The sequence below is a fragment of the Chlamydotis macqueenii genome, chromosome 2 (assembly GCF_036417535.1).
Source record: "Chlamydotis macqueenii isolate bChlMac1 chromosome 2, bChlMac1.mat, whole genome shotgun sequence".
Classification (NCBI taxonomy): domain Eukaryota; kingdom Metazoa; phylum Chordata; class Aves; order Otidiformes; family Otididae; genus Chlamydotis; species Chlamydotis macqueenii.
The window spans coordinates 47688981-47709068 of record NC_141557.1 but is presented as its reverse complement, the minus strand read 5'-3'; the positions used below and the strand labels follow the sequence as shown (position 1 = coordinate 47709068).

The 20088-nt window shown below is 34.8% G+C and overlaps 1 protein-coding gene across 1 annotated transcript in view; it reads left to right on the top strand.

Annotated features, from left to right (window-relative positions):
* Window positions 1–20088, top strand: part of ULK4 (unc-51 like kinase 4) — a 255975-nt gene that overhangs the window by 35267 nt on the left and 200620 nt on the right. Inside the window, exons 19-20 of the mRNA XM_086741634.1 lie at window positions 8913–9020; window positions 13393–13473. Of these exons, the coding sequence (XP_086597760.1) occupies window positions 8913–9020; window positions 13393–13473 (189 nt within the window). The remainder of the gene's footprint in view (window positions 1–8912; window positions 9021–13392; window positions 13474–20088) is intronic.

The window sequence follows — 20088 nt, the reverse complement described above, 5'->3', positions numbered from 1 at the left end:
TCATATATGTATTCTCTATGTAAAAAGAAGTTTGTACGACAGCCTTTGTCACTTTTATGTTTCTGTCTTGCTTACAGAGGTTTAAAAACAAAAACCCCAAACATATATATATATATATTTTTTCACTTTTGCTTAGTTTTGTAGGAATTGGGTAAAAGGTTTCAAATGATTGCAGGGAAGGAAACAATGCTAAAATTATTGTCTAAATGCCTCTGTCTTCTTTCTTTGCTACTCCAGTTTTCATGAAAACAACACACCAAAGTAAGAGTATAGAATTTTGTATGGTTGCACATCATGGGATAGAAAGAGAGATGAATTTGTCACGTTGTAGATTTAAATTTGATGTGTTTTTTCACTAGTATTTTTTTTGCTTAATGGATAGACTTTAGTCTTTGCTTGTAGAATCAATTTTTGTTGTTAGTTTCGCTGGCATACTGTGGGTAAATTTTGTAGAACAGAAAATTAAAATTAAGGTAAATGTCAAAATGAATAATTTGAATAGTATGTTTCTCTCATTTCTTAGATTTAAAAAAGGTTCCAACTTGGTCTCAAACAATTTTTCTAGCTAATTAAAACATTTTGAATATATTAAAGAAGAGATACACTACAGGGGAAATTATTTTATGAATTAAAAAGGACAGCTCCAGCAGATCTTTTAAAGTTTATTATGTCTAAGACAAATCTGTTTACAATGCGTGATCTCCCTGCTTTCAAGTTTTTTTCTGGTTTACTGTACAGCTGATGTATTACTTTATAGGTATACAGTTATGTCATATACACTGGTGATAAGCTTGCAGAGTGAAAGGCTAGGTGAACTAGGTGGAATATTGGTTTTGTAGTTAATCTAGCAAGAACTTTTTTTTTTCCTGTGGTTGAAGTGAAATATTTGCTTTTCTTACATTGCTGCAGTATCATCAGAACCATCAAATACATGCAGAAAATGAATTGTGAAGTTAGCATTATTGTTGTGAGCAAGAGAGACCATACTGAAAAATTTTTCATGCCTAAGCTTCTTGACCTGAAACACATGACTTTCTACTAAGTCTGGAAAACACATATCTATGTGAGGTTTTAAATATTTCCTGGCGTAATTCAGATGCTGCTTGCATGATGTTTGCAAAGTCACATGATAGAATATTGCAATTCTGTGTTGTGTTGCTATTAGTTTCTTTTTTATTAAAGCTTGACATAGCTGAGAATTTGGTTTTAATATATTTTTGGTATTTTTAATTTCTTTTGAGCCAACCAACTTTGAGTCTATACAAGGTGCTGTACAATTTGGTCATTGAAGTGTTTAGCTCTTGCAACTAAGTATGTACCTTGAGAAATGAACCTAAAAGAGAGCCCTTCTTACATCTTGTTTTGTCTTACACTTGCAAATTAACGAAATCATAGACTAGTTACAGGAGAAAAAAAAATCCAGCCTTTTCCTCTAAAGTACATACTTGCTTGGTAGACACAATTAGGTTACAACACGCTTTTGTGATAGAAATTGCACGTTCATGGTAGCTGAAAAACCTAATTTCCTGCTGCCTTCTGATTACAGCACTAAAAGACACTCAAAGCAGGCTTAGTGTTAGGCAAGATCAGTTGTATATTGGTTGTAGTTCTAGCTTTTGCTCTGAATACTAGCCCTTTCAGCTATCATCTGGGGAAAAAAAAATTATTTTAGTCTGAAACACATTTAAAAAAATAATTCTATAGAGAAGAAGGAAATTTCTAGCCAGATATTGTTTGGTCTGGTTTGTATCTTCACTGAGCAGAATGAAGGAATTTGCAATAATCAATAGAAGGAACTAAATTAAAAGAAAATTGCTTTCACATTACTTGCCCACATTACATGATGTATGTGTACTCCCAAGAAAATGAACTGAAAAGTAATTTCCGTTATGCTTGAAGCATAGACAGTTTTTATCATGGTAAATGTTTGCAGAATTACAAATATGTTTTAATTTCCACTAATACTTGCTGACAGTCATAATAATAGATCAGAGTAATATCAGAGATCAGAGTAATATTATAAATTATTTTTAATTATTATAAAATATTATTTTACATCTTGAGGTATCAAATACCTTCTCTATTTGAAATGCTGTAATTTTCACTTCTGGACCTCTGAAACTGCAAGGAAGTTTCTAGATATAGCTTGAAATGGGTTCAGAATCTGCTACAGGTAATATATCAACTCCACACACTACTGTTGTAAATGAAAGTAATGACTGCCTATCCAGATATGAATCTTTTCTTCTTTCTTCCTGTGTTATAACTATACTATATCCATCCTGTTTGACAGCTAGTCTAAAAGGTGTAGATAATTTATTAAATTTGAGATGCTTTTATCAGACATTGCAGGAATTGCAGTTGATTACTATTTACTTCTCTGAAAGCAAAAAAATGTAGACAGATTGAAAAGAAAAAAATGTACTATACAGACAATGTAATTAAAATAAATTTTATTTTTCTGTTATGCACGTTTCCACTTAATGTACTTTCTTTACCTGACATTTATACCACCCTTTAATGTTGAATCAAAGTCTTTGGGCAGATTGTTTTCAAATCTTATATTTTTCCTTATGAAAGCGTAAATGAATATTTCAAATCTTGTGCAAATCACTATTATCATAGAATCATAGAATGGTTAGGGTTGGAAGGGACCTTCAAAGGTCATCTAGTCCAACCCCCCTGCAAGGAGCAGGGACATCCCTGACTAGATCAGGTTGCTCAGAGCCTCATCCAGCCTGGCCTTGTCATCCAGCCTGGCCTTGTCTAGATTAGAACTAATCTGTGCACATGACAGAGCAGGAAACAGCTTACCTTCCTCCTTTTAGGACATTTAAAATATGTTCTCAAAATTATATATTCCTAAAGTTTATACTATATAACATGAAAAATATTTTATTAAAATATTTTTATAGATGTAATTGTGCTTATAATGTAGATGATGAATCACAGCTTCCTGTTTCATAGCTTCTGTTGCAGAGGACACATGAAGATCTTAAGTTTAGTTAACGGCACAGACACTCTGCCAGTTCAATAAGTGATGTATTCTGTGAGCTCCTATTTCCTGCATTTGTATAATATTTGAAAATTTAAATGTTTCCAGAGAAGAGTGAGAAGTCATTGGGCAAATGTTAGACTGTATGCTTTCTAGAGAAAAAGAGGCCATTTTCTGATTATGGTGAACACAGACTTGTGTCTGAGAGATCATAAGCATTTAGGAATAATGAATATCCTCTATAATGTGTTGTAATTATTTAATCTGTAGTACCTTCTGCCATAGTACCTCCATACAGATCTATTAGTCTTTGGATTTTGGTAAATTAATTGTGCTTTTCCTATTGTGAATCTACTTACAGAAATTAACCTTTAATGGACCAACTTATCATAACATATTAACATAATCACTATAAAAATTCAAGTCATTATTTTTCTCTTTAACAATGATTTATCAACTGTATTGCAAGACAGTCACTGGTGCTATGGCTCAGATATCTTCAGACAGATCTCTCTTGTTCCATAAACCAGCTTTTTCAAATGAAAACTTGATTTTATTGCAGTGTTGACTAACTTTCTGGCAGTTTTTTTTTTTAGTGCACAGGAAAGGAAAGTACTTCTTAGTTTAAATTTTGTTAATTCAGTTTTACCACTTTTTTTTCATTTAAATATAAGAAAAGAGTAGGAATTGGAATATCGGAACAACTTCCTCCTCTTCTCAGTTCTGAACAAAGTCTGCTAGTCCTAGATTCTTGAAGGAGAGTGAAAACCAGCAATTTCTGTTCACCAATATCAAATATTGTTCTTTGATCTCATTTGCATTAATTTTACAATTTAAATTCTTGATTTTAATGAACAACCAAAAAAACATAGATGATGGATAATACACCCAGTATATTTAATGTTAGTGACATTTTTTAAAAACTTAAATTGACTGTCAGGCAGTCAGATCTTAGTACAAGTGAGTAAAGGAATAAATTACTAAGTACAAAGTTTAATTCATTATTTTATTTAATAGAACATAGAATTCTGAGAATTTTAGAACTGCATATGTAAATATATTGAGATAGTGCGTCATCAAAAGTTACCAATTTGTGAACCATGCTTTGAGAAAATAAATATTACGAGTGCAAAACAAGATTAGTGTTGATACTAAAGGATGGTTTTCTGCTGGTCGAGATACATAATTAAACCTGATAGTTTTGAACGGCTTGCTTTGGTTCTCTATATCAAATGTAAAATTTGATTTGTATTTTCTTCATAAGATCCTGCCTGCAAACAAACAAGCAATCTTAAGTTAGGTATCATGATGATTTAATGTCCCTCGCTAGCCTGCTGGGACTATTGTCTGCGGCTCATGTTATGACACGACTCATCAATTTTGTGTAGTCTAAATACTGTTTTATGGCATGTTCACCTTCAGTCTAAAGAGGCAAAGTTGAGAGGTGTGAACTGAATATGGATAATGCCTGTTAATGCCACAGTGCTGAAGTGCTTCTAGTGGTATTGATTCCACAGTGCAAGTGGTTCTCAAAATATGTGTTTCGTCACAAAAGGAAGAGTAATTCTGTATAGCTATAGAAAAAAAAAAATCTAATAAAGGAGAAAATGCTATCATTATGTGTTCCGCATTTAGAGCAGAATTGCACTTGAACCAACTTGACTACTGCTTTCTCAAGCTGATATATTAGAAGCTTTAAAACCTACTGATACATTTATATCTTCACTTAAATATGAAAGTGAGGTTCTTTCTGGAAAGGCGGGCTATTTAGAGTTCCTGAATAACATCTGAAGAAATGTTCTGAAAGCCATTAAGAAAACAGTTAATGAAGATAGCATTACATAAAAAGGGGGATAAGGTCAAAGTTTGTTTAGTAGATCTTTTTGCTTTGATTTGAAAACTGCATTTCCAGTTTTTATATGATTTCTCTGTACAGAGATTGGAGTTATGAAGCTGTTAGGGTCAGAAGGTGAAGGAAAATCAAGGAAAGTTGAGGATAAAACATCTTTAGTGCTCTGAGGAAGAAAAAGTGCTGTACTTCTAAATATATCTGTAAACTGTTTTTTTTTAAAAGTACATTTAATAACTTTTTTGGACTAGAAATGGTTGTTTCCTGGGATGATTGTTAAATCCTGTAAACTCCTGAGATATATATATATATATATTTTTAACTAGTTGTTCCACCTTTCAGTTCCCTATATGCTTTTGTGAATATCTGTGATATTTTCACAGAATATTTTCTTGCAAAGTCTGCTAAAATGAGACTAATTTCCCCAGATTTTTTTTTTTTTTTTTGAGCTTTTCAGACCTTTATGTCAATGTCTTGCCTCTTTCTTTATAGATGCAAATCACAGTATGGTTGGAGACTGCAATCTAGCCTTTACCTGCAAAAATGCTATGACTTGCAAAAACATAAATTGCATTTAATATTAGCAAAAGATCTAGGAGACGAGAATATTTGTTTACTGAGCAACTGCTTTTATACATCTATGAATTTATCATTGTAAAAAATGTAAAGCTTGTAGTGAAAGTAGTTCAGAATCCAGCAGCATCGATGAGTAGTTTTCTGGTGAAGATCTCTAGAAGATGATGTCTTGGAATAGATCTGAAATAACTTATAAGATGATGATAAGCATTGAGGCAGCTTCTTATATCAGGATAATACCAGCATATTCTGATATTCTGAACTGCAAGTCAGGGATGATAATGAATTAATATTCTGTTTTTTCCCAGTCCTCTCCCAGAAAATAACAGAATTTTTGTCTCCTGCCTAGCATACCTCTCAGTTAAATACTTTCTAAGTTGTACTCTTTTCCTATGTGTTTATTCTTTGAGAATAAAAACTTAAATTATGTTTTTACTTTTTTTTTATTGGTGGATATGTAGTATACATATTTCATCAAGAATTCAATAATCTGTTACATAATTTTGGGGGTGTATGCATAATGACAAACTTGCTATCTGCTTTGCAGTGATCAGTAGCCAACATATATATTTTGGCATTTATATACATAGAATCATAGAGTCATAGAATCATAGAATGGTTTGGGTTGGAAGTGACCTTTAAAGGTCATCTAGTCCAACCCCCCTGCCATGAGCAGGGACATCTCCAACCAGATCAGGTTGCTCAGAGCCTCATCCAGCCTGGCCTTGAATGTTTCCAGGGATGGGGCTTCCACCACCTCTCTGGGCAACCTATTCCAGTGTTCCACCACCCTCATTGTAAAAATTTTTTTCCTAAAGTCTAGTCTGAATCTACCTCCTCCTGTTTTAAAACCATTACCCTTTGTCCGTTCACAACAGGCCATGCTGAAGAGTTTCCCTTCATTGCTCTATACAGAATGGTGTTTATCTTCAAAATCAGTTTTCTTTAGCTTTCTGAAAAAAAAATCAGAGTAACATTTTCTTTTTAGCTGCTTCCTGCTTAATGACTAGATAGGACTGTTTTGCTAGACCTTTTGAGGTAGTGGGAGGAGAGAACATCTTTTGAAAATGGAAAGCCAGGACTATTTCAGATAACCTTTGCCTTTGGCCAAAAAGTTCTCATGATTTGTAAGAAAACCACAATCTTGCTGCTGTGATTTGTTTGGTGTTGGTGGTTATTGCTTGTTCTGGTTTTTAATTATTCTTTTCCTGTGCTAACCCAAGGTAAAGAGCATGTGTCTGTGTTTCTTCCTTCAGTTACCACACATGTCTTCAAAGGCATATTATATTAAGTCGTATCATATATTCATAAGTCATATAATATCATATTCAAAGAAGGATTATAGATTGTTTTGCTCTCCCCTTTGACTTTAGCCTACAGTTTTCTAACAAGAGAAACTAAAATTCCTTTGGAGCTTTATTGTGAATAGCTCATGTAGATGAGAGTATCACCTTTCTGTCACTCTAGATCAAACTCTGAACCTTGTATACCTCCTTTAGTCTCATTCTGCGTCCCTATTGTCCATTCATCTACATCTGTTTCCTAAACTTGAAGCTTCCCATTTACCCAGCTTTTCTTGCTCCTACATTTTTAACACAAACTACACCACTTCCTTGGTTATGTCCAGAAAATGTGTGTATCTCTATTGTTTGCTGCTGAGTGGCATTAGTCCTTTGTATAGCAAGTGAAGCACCAGAAGAAACTTTGGAAGCAAGATCTGCTGCTGTAGCTACAATGCATATATATGAATGTGGATATATTTTGTCATCTATCTTTATACTAGTCTTTTTCTTCCACTTAAAAAAAAGATGCAATGTCGCATTATAATTAGCAATAGCATGTGTTCCCTCTCTGTGGCCTTGTATTCAACCCTAGCTATAGTCTGTTTTCACAATTCTGTCCCTGTCACATAGTCTCCCATGCTTGAAGTGTATTGGTTAAGAACATGAAAGAGTTAGAGAACACATAATGTCAAACAAATCACAGATTGACCACCACAATTTAAACAGATTTTGTGAACTACTTGATTTTTCTGGTCACCAAGTGAGAAGATTCCAGATTTTAAATGTACTATCTGAAGTATTAGTCTCTGCTGTACGCTAGGCTTTGAGTGTTTCAGCTGTGTTGAAAACCAGTTATCTGAGCCATCTCTCATGGTTCACGTTAAAGGTTCAGTCTACTGTGAGTATTTTTTCTGCTTAGGGAAAGTAGCTTGTAAGTATTAGGGTGGTGGAACTCAGTCAACTGAAGTGAATTGATCAGTTCCTTGAGCATATGATGAAGCTGATGCTCAAAAGAGTTAAACTTGGATCCTCCATAGAAGGAGAAAAGAGCCTGTACTAGCAGGCTTGTAATTAGAACTGAAAAATTCATATCTTTTTGTTAGATTAATTTGAGACCAGTCTGCAAGAATGGCTATCAGGTTATCTGTTTAAACCCTATGCAAAGTCTTAGTATACCTTGGGAAGCAGACTGCGCAAAGTAAGTGGTTTCCCAGAACTGCTTCTGTTTAGAGCCCTTGTGCCTGACTCTTCCCTATTGTTTAACTATGTTAAAAGTAGTTTTAAACTAGAAGAGAGCAATAAAAAGCCATTACAGTGATCCAGTACTTATTTCATTATTATTTGATTGGTTAGATGATCTTTATAGTATAAATATTTGCACTTCTTATCAGATATTTGTAGCATCATCAATATCTAAGGCCTGGACTCAATGACTTTGGGATAAAACTGTCACAGAGTTATTCCTACTTTAAAATATATTTAAACAAGTCCGTTTTTAAAAAGTCCATTGTTCTCTACTAAAGTGTGAAATAAACACATGAAATGTCTTGGTGATACTACTGATTATGTTTTTGCTGTTTAAAGGGGAAAGGAAGAGTTCAAAAGCAGAAGAACGAAATAAAATGCTCCATTTGTTATACTACGGGAGATCATAATACGATGGTTTATATTGCCTTGTTTTCTCTATAATAGTGAAACATGCAATAAGTATTATTTGTCAGGAGACAAAGCTTTGAGTTCCTATCACCTGGTTAAATGTCTACACAAAAGATAGCGTTGTTTATTTTTGTGGTTTGTTCTTTTTGTAACTGGTGATGTGGAGAACTTTTAGATCTCCTGATAGAAACACAGGAACAGCAACTAGATTTTTTTTTTTTTTATTTTTTTTTATTTTTTTTTTTTTCCTCTGGCAGATCTACTTCTATTGTCCTGAGTGGAAGGGAAGAAGGGATAGCTGATAGTTTGTCACCTAGGCTGTTTTCTTATTGCATTTTCTCCACATTGCATATATAATCTGTTTTGTAATTATTATTTTTTCTTGTTTTTCCATGCTTACTAAGTCCTTTGCAAATAGCTCTTTAGCATAAGTGAAGAGTATATCAGTAAGATGGCATTTCAGATAAAGCTTGTAACCTGTAACAGTATGTTTTGCTTGAGAAAAGATTATACTTGTTGTTCTATGATTTATTATTATTCTTTTTTATTTTAGGCAATTATACTTTTAACTGAACTCATCAGAGAGAACTTCAGAAATAGCAAATTGAAACAATGCCTTTTACCAGCCCTTGGGGAGCTTCTTTACCTCGTAGCTAGTGAGGTAAGGCTGTCAAGGGATCCTTACAAATTTAACTAATGTGAAAAAAAATTTCCATGGAAAAGTAGACAGAAAAAAGCAAAATACTTTGTCATTTGTATCCTAAACAGTTTCTTGTCCATGTATGTTCTGTGATATTTTTTCTACTTTAAGAAGCATGTTAGTCCAGTCATGTACTTCATCTGAGGTTACCTGAAGAATGCAATTTAATTTTAGACTTTTAACTTAAAAAACAATTTCATCAATCACCCTAATGACTGCTGGCCTATGTGTGGCAGACCTAAGTATTAGAACATCCTGGCTAGAGATTTTGATTAAATAGGATGTATCAGTACAGACTATGATATCAATGCGTTAATATATCTAGTCCTTATTAGATCTTATCCTAGCACAGCTGGATTCACAGTGCTATGAAAAAGGAAATGGAATGATCCTGACTAATTTCAAGTGGAATTACTGTGATTCCAGACTAGAACTGATTTAAACCTTCAGTCTAGAAATAGTAGATACACATTAAAAATAAATAGAGGTTATTTGTAGGAAAAAAACCTATTAATAGTAGTAATTGAAGATGAAAGCTCCTCTAAACCCTCAGCTTTCTTTTCCCTTATTCAAAAAGTGAAATACCTTTAGTTATTAGAAATGAAGATGACTTCAAACAGAAAAACTAGCCGTAGTTTCTCTGAAGCCTTTGTATTAACTGCATCATCTAATTGCTCTGAATGCTATCATGTTAGCTATCAGTCTGTGAAGTCACTTGATAAAGGAATGAAAATACCAAATGATATTTTGGCTTACTGCAGTAATGGCTTTGCGCTAAACTTCCATATTTTCTTGTTCTCATCCTCTGGCTCCTTTGCGTGTTTCACAAGATTAAATGGTGGCCTTGTGTTTCATAGGTTAGCAAGCATTGCCCTTTTCTGCTTAGACAATTACCAAAATATCTGTTGAACACAGAGTCACAAAACTTGTTCTAACACTCAGAAATTATGTTGTGGAAAATAGATCCACAGTCCCAATTTATTTTTACATGTTTTAAAACTTTCTCAGGGGAGCTTTTTCTCAGGGGGAAAAAAATTGTACTTAGCATCATCAGACAGATTGCAAACTATATAACTTTTAACCACTAATAAAAACAAATAAATTTAAAACTCCAACTTGAAAATTGTATTTGGCAAGAGTATGTTGCACTGCTTGATTTTATTTTGAAATTAAACTTCACACTGGCTGTATTACATCAAAATTATTTGCATTCAGTGACCCTAATAGATTTTTTTTTTTTTTTTCCTTCTGAAAATGTGAACTGACAAATTTTTGAGTCTTACATGTATTTATGAACTTCACAGTTTTTGAAGCATGATAACTTGCATTTAAATGTCAACTCTATCATGTTTCAGGAAGATCTATAGTAATGAGTTGCATTACTTTGAGTTATAACTAAGAAATTACTAGAAGATAAGAAGAAATATTTAGAACTGCTCTACACATATGAACTCAAGGCACTGTGTCTTGGTAAAACTTCAAAAATATCAGTGTGATTTGTATGCTTGCAGACACTAACATTTTTTTTTTAAAAAGCCCTTTTATAAAGCTTTTCATTTTCTCTATACTGTACCTACTTAATCTCAGAATACTGTAGTGTTGTAGGCATATTGTTACTCATTGAACTACAGAACAGTAGGATAGAATGTCCTAGCTAAGATCACACACCAAATCAATGGTAGTATAAGATGAAACAAGAATATTTATTCCAAAATTATATCTTACACAGCAAAGTGTTATGCTTTGTCTAATTTAAGAAAAAAAATCATAACTGCATCTGATTCATTAGGAACTATACACAGATATTTTTGCTTTTCTTTTCTCCCTTGTTTTCTTCTGTTTTGCTATTCAGCCTGATTGATTGTTTTATCAAGCTACTAAATATTTATCGTTTAAACTGTAATTTGGTGTTACATGGCTGATTTTATGTATTAATGTATTCATTTCCACTGGAGTTTTGCTAGGTGTTTTGAGGTCCAACTGAAATATTAATATTAAATAGTGGTTAAAAATATTTATTTTTTTTATATGAACATTTAGTAAATCATAGGTTATCACTTAAAAACAAGTTCAACTCTCTAGGTGCAGCATGATTCATTAGGTTAAACACAGGATCACTGGTTGGACTTCTGTGGCTTAGAAAATCATGGGGAAAAAGTCCTCTGCAACCCTAAACTCTGATATTATGTGTGTACTTGCATGTGAGATCCCATAAGTAAGATCTTATGCTCCATCTCTGCATTTTTCTTCCAAACAGAAGCCAAGAGCAATGCACAAATAGTATGAGCAGATCCCAGGGAGGATGTTCTGTTACTCTTAAGTGAATTGCCTTGAGGAAAAACTTTCAAGTTCTGTGTAATAATTCTATTCATTTCATGCCGTTTATGTTATTAGGATGCAGAATCTAAAGTTTAATCAAAATCAACATGGGCTGTGAGCAAAAAGTAGGAAGATCTCCTAGTGTTTGGTGATATATTTGTATCTATTAAATGTGAAATTGTGTAGATGTGTTTAGGTAATTAAAAATGGTGCTAAGTTTCATATACCTTTTACCTTTTTTTTTAATTTCTAACTAGAGACTAAACCTTGCAGAGAGTCATTAATCAGTCTGAAGAATGGAAGAACTATTAATGTTTCCGGACTTCACAATTTTTTAAGGCTTTTTTATAGTACATTTAGTATGTATGGTTACAGAAAAACTTGTCAGAATTTCTGATTAAATTGGATTAATAAAATGAAAAGTAGACCCATGCCAGTTCTATCATAGGCTGTCATTTTAACGCTGTTTTGACTCTTAGTCTTCTTCCAGGTGGAGGAGATTCCACTTTTGACTGTTAGAAAGTAACCTACTATCCTAGTTTGTAACCTGGGCTGCGTTTTCTTAAACTTACCCACTAAGCCTAGGAAGGCAAACTGTGATAAAATGTCAACATGTTGTTACTCAGATGAGATGAAGGAGGTGGAATGTGGTAGATCTGATGTCTCTGTCAGATGCCCAACCACTTTGATTATTGTTGTCTTTAAATTAATTCCAAGGAAAATTGTGCCATACCTCCTAATACAAAGTTAGCAGAAACAACGCTTGAAAGAATTGGAGATTTAACAAAATTATTTTCTGTATTGACATATGTTGCAAATAAAGTTTTGATTTATTTTCAGTAAAGAAGGAAAATTAATTTTAGTAGGCAATTCAGTAATAGTCTTCCCTGCTAATGTGCCATGCTTTAATTTAATGCTTGACATTATCACATCATGTTTGTTGAATTAGTGTGGGCCACTCAGAAATCAGGAAATTATGAAAGAAAAATTTGTTTCTGCATTGTTAACCCCCACCTTGCCCATCCTATGCTTTTTATTATAAGGTAATTAGAAAGCTAAAAATAATTTACTAATATAATCAATAGGATTCAAGAAATGTATAATTTCTGAAGGAATGGTTGCTTGTCATCCTTTATTTGCTTATTAAGACAAGCTACACATTGATTTCATGGCATATCATCTTCATACCATTCAATGCCTATGATTTCTTACCTTCCTTCCCAAAGTAGACTATTTTTTTTTTCAGTTACTAATATCTCTATGTTATTAGACTGCATATGGAGGTTGTTTTAGTTAAATCTTAGTGATATCCAAACGTCTTTTAAATGTGAAGTTTTACAGTAGGCTACTGGGGCGGGGGGCTGGGGGCACGGAAGTGGAGTTTGCTAACTTATAATGGAAGAATCAAACCCCTGATTCAACTGCCAGTGGCTTAGCCTCTCTAACAGGATGATTTCAAGGAAATATATGTAACAATCTTGGAACAGTGTTGATTTGTACTGAAGGCTATTCCATACAGTAAGTTTTATTAAATACTTCATAGCTCCCTGTATGACATTGAATATTTTTTCCAAAGTGAGTTTACATTTTTTTTTAGTTGCCAGACAAAAGTAATTATATTTCTTAAATCACATTTAAAGAGAAGCATTACTACTTTTAATAATCAGTTGTCTCTTTTTGAAGTAATCAAAATGATTGAGAGAAATGCAAGAATCTTTTTGTGTGTGTGTGAATTAAAATAAATCAATGAAATTCAGAAATACTAGGACAAATTCAGTTATGCATTTCAGAGGCTATTTAAATAAGCTAATAAAGTATCAATTTCTGTGCTGCACATGAAATAATATTAAATAGTAATACTGCCCTGAAATGTAATATATTTTCTAGCATGTGTTAATTTGAACATGTGTATAATATGAACCTTATTAAGAATCTGTTACCCATTTTTTATGTGACTGAGATGATTGTGATTTTTTTTTTTATTTAATCATTTGTGCTGTTGGCTTCATTTCAGGAGGAAGAAAGGGAGCACCCCAGAGAATGCGTGGTTCCCTCGGCTGCTTACACTTTACTAATGAGGTGTCTTCGGGAAGGGGTAAGGCTCTTTCATTGGCCTCTATAGAATTTCTCCACTGTAATAACCCTTTAGGCATTGTGTGAGGATTGTAGCCTGCAGCACTGCAGTACCTTGTCAACCAAGTATTGCTCTTGAATTTAAATAATCATGATAACACTATGACCTAAGCAAGAGATTAATGCAAAAGTGCACTGTTGTTCTCTGTACATTCAACATTTATGTATTGCTGCTTGTTTTTTTTGGAAATAGGATAGTAAATGTAAATTACTGTTAATAAATGTGGAGTTTATTAATGCTATAGCTTTCTTTGGAGAAATGTTCTGACAGTTTGTTCTGTCCTCTTGCAATTTGATTTTCATACAGTGTATTTTTGAACGAGATTTACTTTCTGTTTTAAACTGACAGATAAACAGTTTTTGAAAACTGCATTGTTGTCCTGCTGGGTTGGTAGTGTTCTTTGAGGCCAAAAAGTAGTGATTAGTTTTATTGTTGTACATGTGCTATGCTGTATTCTTCATTTTTCTTGGTGATGACTTAGCTATGTTAGAAGAAGGGAAGAAAAACATGCATATAGTTCCAATTTGTAAAATGAAAAAGAATTGAGTAGAGGGTTGGCATTTACTGTTTATATGAGACCACTTGACTTTATTTTTGCCCAAGGCAAAGCTCAAGGCAGAAAACATGTCGGAGGTTGCTGGAGGGGGGAAAGCAAGATAAAGACCTTCTTTTCTTCTTTTTTGAGATCTTTATTGCCTACAGATTGTGATTATTAGAGGAAGAGTCTAGATGCATTTTAACATCTTCAGACCCTTAGGTGGTCAAGAACACACAACTGTGTATTGCGGACTACTTCCAGCTCATAAATTAAAGTATAATGTAATTTTAAGGCACGATAATGAAAAGTTATTTAATTATAAATTTAGTAATGGAAGACTTGCTATTTCCGAATATTCAGTGTAGGGAAACTAAATCAAGACATCCATAAGACACTAATTTATTCCTGTAGAATAAAATCACTCGTTAGTCCTGAAACATGTCAAAATTTTCTTAATAATTTATCTTGATGTATTTTTCTTGAAAAAAATAACACAAAATAGAAATATATTTCCTGTGCAGTAGTTTGAATTAAATTTAATTAAGTGTAAATGTAAAGTTATGTCTAGGCTATCCAAGCACAGCTGTGCATGTCTACACTTTCTCTTTGTGAAGATGCTCGAGATTTGTAGTGGAGTTAAGTATGCATGCTTGTTTGTGTGAGTACAGTGTAAATATACTAATACAAATTGCTCTGTCTCAGCTCTAGCAGCCTCAACTTTCGAGAACAGCACCACTCAAAGAATCAAAAATATCTGTGAATGTGTAAGGTACTTCACAACATATAGAAAATGGAGAGAGAAACTTACTACCCACTCTTATTATTTTTCACAATTTCTTTTGCTACTTTTTTCCTCCACTCCTGTAGCAATCCTCTTATTGTCTTCCATAACTTTACCAGCGAGACATCTTTCTTGGAAAATAATGTTGCAGCATCAAAAACTAGAATGTTAAAATCATATTGTTGTTAGACATCTGTTTGCAAGAGATTTTTTTTTTTTAAGGAAAGAATAATCAGATATAAAATATAAGTTTTTATACCAGATGTTTTAGATGCAGGGGTGGAGGAGGAATGAACAAAGATAGAAAAACAGAGAGAAAGTTTTTTAAAGTATTCAATTCAATTTATGGTGTGTCTTTTCCATACTTGTTTTGAATCATGTAAGAGTAGGACTACTGAAACAGATGCATCCAGGGTGATAGTACATCAGTCTCTTCAGTCTCAGGATCTTTAGCAGTAAGAGTTACACAAAAATATTTACTTAATTAATTTTTATGAAAACATCTGTGTGGTGTCATCAAACTGACTTAAAATATAACAAAATGTCTTAGAGTTGTTTTTGGGTTTTTTTTTTTTTTGGGTTTTTTTTTTTTGTTTTTTTTGTTTGTTTTTGTTTTTTTTTTGTTTTGTTTTGTTTAAAATGTTTGAAACTGTAAGACTATAAAATACTTCAGAATGGAATGGACCTCTGGAGGTCATCTAATCCAACCTCCTGCTCAAAGCAGGTCTAAATACATCAGATTGCTCAGGGATATGTCTATTTGACTCTTGAATGTCTCTAAGAGTGGTGGTCCCACAACTTCTCCGGGCAAAGCCTAGACTACCCTTGTAATAGAAAAGTTTTTCCTTGTGTGTATGATTAGAGTTTCCCATGTTACAACTTGTGGCTGTTGCCTCTTGTAATATGGCCATGCACCTTTGAGAACGTCTGTCTCCAACTTCTCTTTATCCTTTGATCAGGTAGTTGTAGAGAGCAATAAAGTCTTCCCTGAACCTTCTTTTCTCAAGGCTGAACAGCTCTCTCAGCTTTTCCTTGTATGTCATATGCTCCAGCCGTCTGACCAACCTGATTCCTTTCTATGATGTGGACATGTCTGGCGCTGTGGAAAAGGGGAGGGCAGTGGATATTGTACGCCTTGACTTTAGGAAGGCCTTTGAGACACTCTCCCATACTCCCCTCAACACTAAATTGGTGGGATACTGACTGAATAAATGGAAGATGAGGTGGGCAGGAAAATTCGCTCAAGTGATCAGTGATGCAATAACTGGCAGCTGGCAGCCAATAAGTAGCAGTGTCCCTCAGAAATCAATACTGTTTAATGTCTTCAGTAACAACCAAAGTGACCAACTGGATTGTATTCTCCAGTTGGACAACACCAAATTGGTGGGGGGACCAGCATCAATATGCTGGATGTTGGGGCTGCTAGTCAGAAAGACTAGGACAAAGTGGAGAAATGGGCTGCTGGGAACCTCATGAAGTTCAACAAAAATGTGAGCAAGGGCTTGCTTCTGGGATGGAATAACCCCCCTGCAACAGTACAAGCTCCCTAGGGAGCAACTCTGCAGAAAGGGACTTGGAGATACCAATGAAAACTTCAAGGCAGCAGTGTGCCTTAGCAGCAAAGATGGGCTATGGCAACACAGGCTAGAGTAGCAAGAGATAGCCAGCGGGTTCAGGCAAGTGATTCTTCCCCTCTTGTTCAGCACTAAAGAGACCACACCTGGAGTACTGTGTTCAGTTTTGGGCTCACTGGTACAAGAAACATGTTGACATTCAAGAGTCCAGTAAAGTGCTACCAAGATGATAACTGGAAGAAAAATCCCCAATGTTCAGAATCGCTTCTTATTTCATTGCCAGATATGTTATGTTAAAGAGCATGTTTAATGTTTTCTAGTTACATTCATATAGTCTTTTTCACAGAGAATAAAGACATGACACCTATGGTCTCATGTAGAGAAAATCAAGATCAGGTGCCCTTATATCTTTTCGTTTATAAGGGGAAGCAAATCATAAGAAAAATTCAGTTTGGACCTTTGGAGGTTATGTGGTCTAGCCTCCTGTCAAGACATTGCTGACTTCAAGTTGCATTCAACATCAAAGTTATATTAGGTTGCTCAAGGCTTTATCTACTTAAGCTTTAAGTAACTTCTAGGATAGTCATTCTGTGAACTATGTGCCTGTTTCAGTGTGAGATCACTATCACTGGAAGAATATTTTTCCTCATATCTAACTGGGATTTCCCTTGCTACAACCTGTGTCCATTTCCTCCTGACTTTTCATTGGTACCTCCAGGAAGAATCTTGTGCTGTCTTGGTGTTGGAAAATACCGTTTATACCCTTAGCTGTCTTGTCTTGGTTTTTTTTTTTTTTTTTTTTTGTGGGTTTGGTTTTTTTTTTTTTTTTTGGGCTGGACAAACTTTGTTCTCATAGCATGTCCTTAATCATTATGTGCCCCTGGCCCTCAATTGTCTTGATGGCCCTCCGCTGGACTAACTGCCACATGTCAAAGTCCACTTTACAATGGGGAACTAAACTGGGACACAGTAGGCCAGAGAGATAGTGTCACATTTCAGAGTACAGGTGAAAAAATACCTTCCTCAGCCAGCTATCTGCACTGATATGTAACGCAGCCCAGTATGAAGTTAACCTTTGTTGCTGCAAGGGAACACTGCAGATTCTTGTTCAACCTGTTCTGTTGAATCTCCAAATCCTTCTCTGCCCCACTGTTTTGTGGGAGTTATTCCATCCTGGATGAAAGACTTTGCATTTGACTCTTATGACTTTGAGGAGGTTTCTGTCTTCCCATTTCTCCAGCTTAAAATCCTTATGTTTGCTGGCCTAACCTTCCACTGATTCAACCATTTGCTCCAAGCTTGTGTCATCTGTGAATATACTATGATTAACAGTATTGGCCCCAATATTGACCCTTGATAGCCCCAACTGCCACAGCTGAACTTTGTACTGCTGATCACAACCTTTTGAATCTAGTGGTCCAACCAGCTTTTTATGTACCTAGCAGTCCAGTTAAGTCCAGGTCTTTGCTATTTGGTTAGAGGTAGGAAACCACCTGGAGAGCCTTATTAAAGCTGAAGTAGATTGAACTAACAGAGGCCGTTGAGTTTACTGAGCCAGTCATCTCATAGTTGAAGCTTGTCATGTTGGTCAGGTTGGTTTCACTCTTAATACATCTGTTTTGTTACCAGTCTTCTTGCTCTTCATGTACCTGCAAGTAACTTACAGAAGAATTTGCTCTAATTTTTTCCAGGGACAGAGTTAGGGATTCCCCTTCTTGCCCTTTGGAAGGTGAGCCTGCCCCTTGCTTCCCCCTCCCCACTCCGCCCAGTCAACAGGAGTATCTCCTGATCATCACAAACTTTTGAAGATGTGTGTTCCCTCACAACAATTTTCACTGACTTTGTCAGCACTTTCGGTTGCATCCTTTTTGGTTCAATGCACGTATGTACGTCCAGTTTGCTTAACTGTCTCCTGCCTCTGTCCTTCTGTCCTGTAGGTATTCTTCACTCCCTCAGATTTTTATATTTGGCATATGGGCATGGAAGGCCTCAGAGCAGTGAAGATTGAGGCAGAGAAGGCACTAATTTCCTGGGCCTTTTCTGTGTTTTTTGGCCTCACCTCATTCAGCAGTGAACACAATTTTCCTTAGTCTTATTTTTGTTACTGATGTAGTGATAGAATCCCTTTTTTGTTGCTTTTCAAACCTCTCCAGTTTGTTTTTTTTTTTTCTCTTTGTTTCTTTTGGGGTTGTTGCAGGCTGTCTGGCATTTTTGCCTGACTTCCTCTTTGTTGGGATGCATTGCTCCTGAGCTCAGAGGAGGTGATCCTTGAATATCAACCAACTTGCTTGGGCCCCTTGTCCCTCCAGGGCTTATTCCATGGCACTTTACCCAGCAGATCCCTGCAGAGGCCAAAGTCTGCTCTCCTGAAGTCCAGCGCAGAGGGTAGAGAGCTTGCTGCATGTCCTCCTTCTTGCCCTAAGGATCTTGAACTCGACCATTTCATGGTCACTACAGCCAAGGCTGCCTTTGAGCTCCACATTCCCCACCAGCCCCTCCTTATTGGTGAGAACAAGGTCCCGCATAGCACCTCTCCTTGTTGGCTTCTCTATCACCTGCAAGAGGATGTTATCATCCACGCATTCCTTTTGCTTCCTTCCCCGAATCCTCCTGTAAAATAGGAGATAATAGAAATACTTATAGTGAACAATCTAGAATTTTTTAAGGTCTGGCTTAAAACTAAAATGAGGTTTTGTGTAAATTTTATTGCTTGCACTAGTGAAGCACTGAATGTGAAAATCCTGAAAATACTGTCTAAATTTGCTTTCACTGTGCTTAATGTTCTTTGACTGCAGCTTAAGAACTTAGGTGCTATATTTCTTTATTTTACATTTGTAGCCTGTAATCTGCTATTTATTTAGTAAATTTCCCTGGTCTAACAATTTATTACATGTATGTAAATGTTGCATTCTTACATTAGTAATTGAGAAATTATAATTAAATTTTATTAAACAATAAACTTATTTTAATTGTTCTAAGCTTATTTAATTAAATTTTACATCGGTATATTTTCTGAATATTTCTGAATATTTCTATATAGTCTTAGTAGTTATGAAAATAGCAAACTTTTTGTAATAAATTCTGAATTACCACTGTGTGTTGAGTATATGCATTATAAATACTTGTAGTTTTTATTTACAGTTAGAAACTTTATTTGATGTAGTTAATAATTCAAGAAAATCAAGCCAATTTATGTCATTTAGTACTATAGTTTATATAGCTTTGAGTTTTGTAAGGTAAATTCACTGTTCTTCAGTTTCATTATAAACTACTCTGAAGTGGACTTGGATCTCTGGAGTTTATAAATACTCATCATTATCAGAGCAGAATTCCCCTCTGAAACAGAACAGTAGAGCAGGAAGGAGTTTGAAATATGCGTGTATCCCTTTTTTTTTTGCCTATAAAGTAACAAAATGTTCAGAAAATTGAGGTAGTGTTGTTTCCACATACCTGCTAGGCCTGAAAATCTAACAGCAACAAAAACTGTACGTATAGGTGAAAGGAGTTTTAGGATGGTGGAGTAGAAGACTGGGAGTTTATTTTGTCTGTAGGGGATCACAAGTTCAGATTTCCTGCACTTCAGTGTTGTTAACTTGAGATAGAAGTTGATTTTTAACTCAGGCAAAGAACAGGCATGTTCAATGATGTGTCAAAATAAGGAAATTGGTACATTCATAGATAAG